Here is a 1,992-nt window from a genome sequence, read left to right as displayed (position 1 = left end):
TTCCTGCTGCCAGTGTTTGCCATCTGCAGGTTTTTTGGATGAGGAAAAAGAAAGCCTGAAAGATGGGGGGGGAGGGGAGGGAAAAGTAGATCTGTTAGTGTCCTTTGTCTTCAGACTTGCCAGGGTCTGTGGATTTACCACTATATAACGCAGATGCCATTTCAGCACCACCAATTCAATGGGATTTATACTATTTTTGCATATATTTTGTATGAATGTAAAACCAAATTATGTCGAACTGAAGAGTATTGCAGCTGTCAAACTCTGAAGCTGAAGTAGTAACATTTGTTTACCCAAATATATTTAAATAATTACAATTTGAAAATAATATGGATTGTCTAATGAAATAACCTATTTTGCTTTTGTCTGTTCCATTTACAGGCTGCTGGAAAATACAGACAACAAGGCAGAAATTACATAGTGGAGGACGGAGACATTATCTTCTTCAAATTTAATACACCTCAACAACCCAAGAAGAAATGAATATCAGATGTTGTTCATTGCTCAGAAATAAACTGTGCTGCTTCAAAAAGCATATGAATTTTTATTTAAGATGGAATATCTGGAAACAAAAAGCGTACAGTTTACCTAGGGAACCTCCCCTCCCCCAGTGAAATTATTCTTGTTTGTTTTGAATTAAAATATGGCACCTCCAGCAAACATGCAAGTTCACTAAATGTGAACGGCTTTGCATTTCAAACGATTAAGACCCTACTCCAAATTGTAGAAGCTTTTCAGGAACCATATTACTCTCATGGTACTTCATTAATCTCCATCATGTATGCCAAGCCTGACACGTTTGACAGTGAGGACAATGTGGCTTGCTCCTTTTTGAATCTACAGATAATGCATGTTTTACAGTACTCCAGATGTCTACACTCAATAAAACATTTGACAAAACCAGCCTTGGTGTGTTTGGGGATGTCTGTATTGACTGACTGTGGTGTGCTGAATGCGATACGGCACCTGGTGGATGCTGATTACAGAATTTTAAGACGTGTATGATACAGTAACTGGCAGTGTCGGGCAGCTGCAATTGTATCTTGAAAGTGAGTCTTTCATGGGAATCGGAAGATTAGGATGCCAATGATTTGTCTCAAGTTAATGAATTTGTAGATGGACGTTCACTGAAAGATGATGGTAAGGATAATAAGAATGATGCAGCATAAATGATTTTTTTTACTGGAGAGAGGAAGTATGTGTAGAAAAACCACGTCAACTTTGAAGTTTTTTTTGTTCAAATATTTTTTTTAAAAGTATTTCATTCTTAGCTTGAACTTACTGAATTGTGGAGGCTGGAGCCAGCAGTGCCTGATGTGTGTTGTCCTCTCAGGAGGAAGCCTCCTGGGTTTCAGGCCAGTGGAGGGTGACGCAGATAGCATTGTGAAGGAAGGGGCCGCGCTGTGCTGGCTTGCCTGCCCCTTCTGCTTGAAAAAAGGTTGTAGCTGTAAGTACTTTTACCCCTTTAACCGGTCTCTTCAGGTAACACAGAAGAATAAGTTGTTGACAAAAATAAAACCAAGTTTGTGCTTTTAACACAAGCTGTAGAATTGCCCGTACTTGCAGTATGTTTATTGTGCTCAGAAGAGCCTGACTTTTTCTGAAGTGCCTGTGGTTTCAGCTACAGATTCAGTGGGGTCAGGGCTGAGAGATGCTGATGTTGCCTGTGGCTTGTTGGTGTGCCAGACCTCTGGCTTCACTGGGCTAAATCTGCTTGCTATAAACTTTGAAAATGCCACTTGTCACTAGCTAACCTCTCCTCTGTGTTTAAGACTTTGGGAGCGCTGGTTATGTCCTGCTCTGCGGCTTCCCTTGAGATGCCGCCTTTGAGCTTCATTGCTCATTTCTGAAAGACATGGGTCAGGCAGAGCCACGAGGCTTATTGTTGCAAAGTTGGCATCATGCCTTTAATTGCGCTGAGGAGAAAGAGGGAGGGCAGACGACTTCAATACATAGTTGTTGACTTGGCTTTAAAGAGCATCTCCTTTTTTC

At 41.0% G+C, this 1,992-nt stretch overlaps 1 protein-coding gene across 1 annotated transcript in view; it reads left to right on the top strand.

The window, feature by feature from the left end:
- Positions 1-903, top strand: part of OLA1 (Obg-like ATPase 1) — a 101,835-nt gene extending 100,932 nt beyond the window's left edge. The window contains exon 10 of the mRNA XM_008934991.1: positions 382-903. Within this exon, the coding sequence (XP_008933239.1) occupies positions 382-483 (102 nt within the window). The 3' untranslated portion in view covers positions 484-903. The remainder of the gene's footprint in view (positions 1-381) is intronic.
- Positions 904-1,992: the final 1,089 nt, after the last annotated feature.

This window comes from Merops nubicus, unplaced genomic scaffold (genome assembly GCF_000691845.1).
Source record: "Merops nubicus isolate BGI_N331 unplaced genomic scaffold, ASM69184v1 scaffold19392, whole genome shotgun sequence".
Taxonomy (NCBI): Eukaryota; Metazoa; Chordata; class Aves; order Coraciiformes; family Meropidae; genus Merops; species Merops nubicus.
Note: the sequence above shows the minus strand (reverse complement) of the source record. Positions and strands in the feature narration are given on the sequence as shown.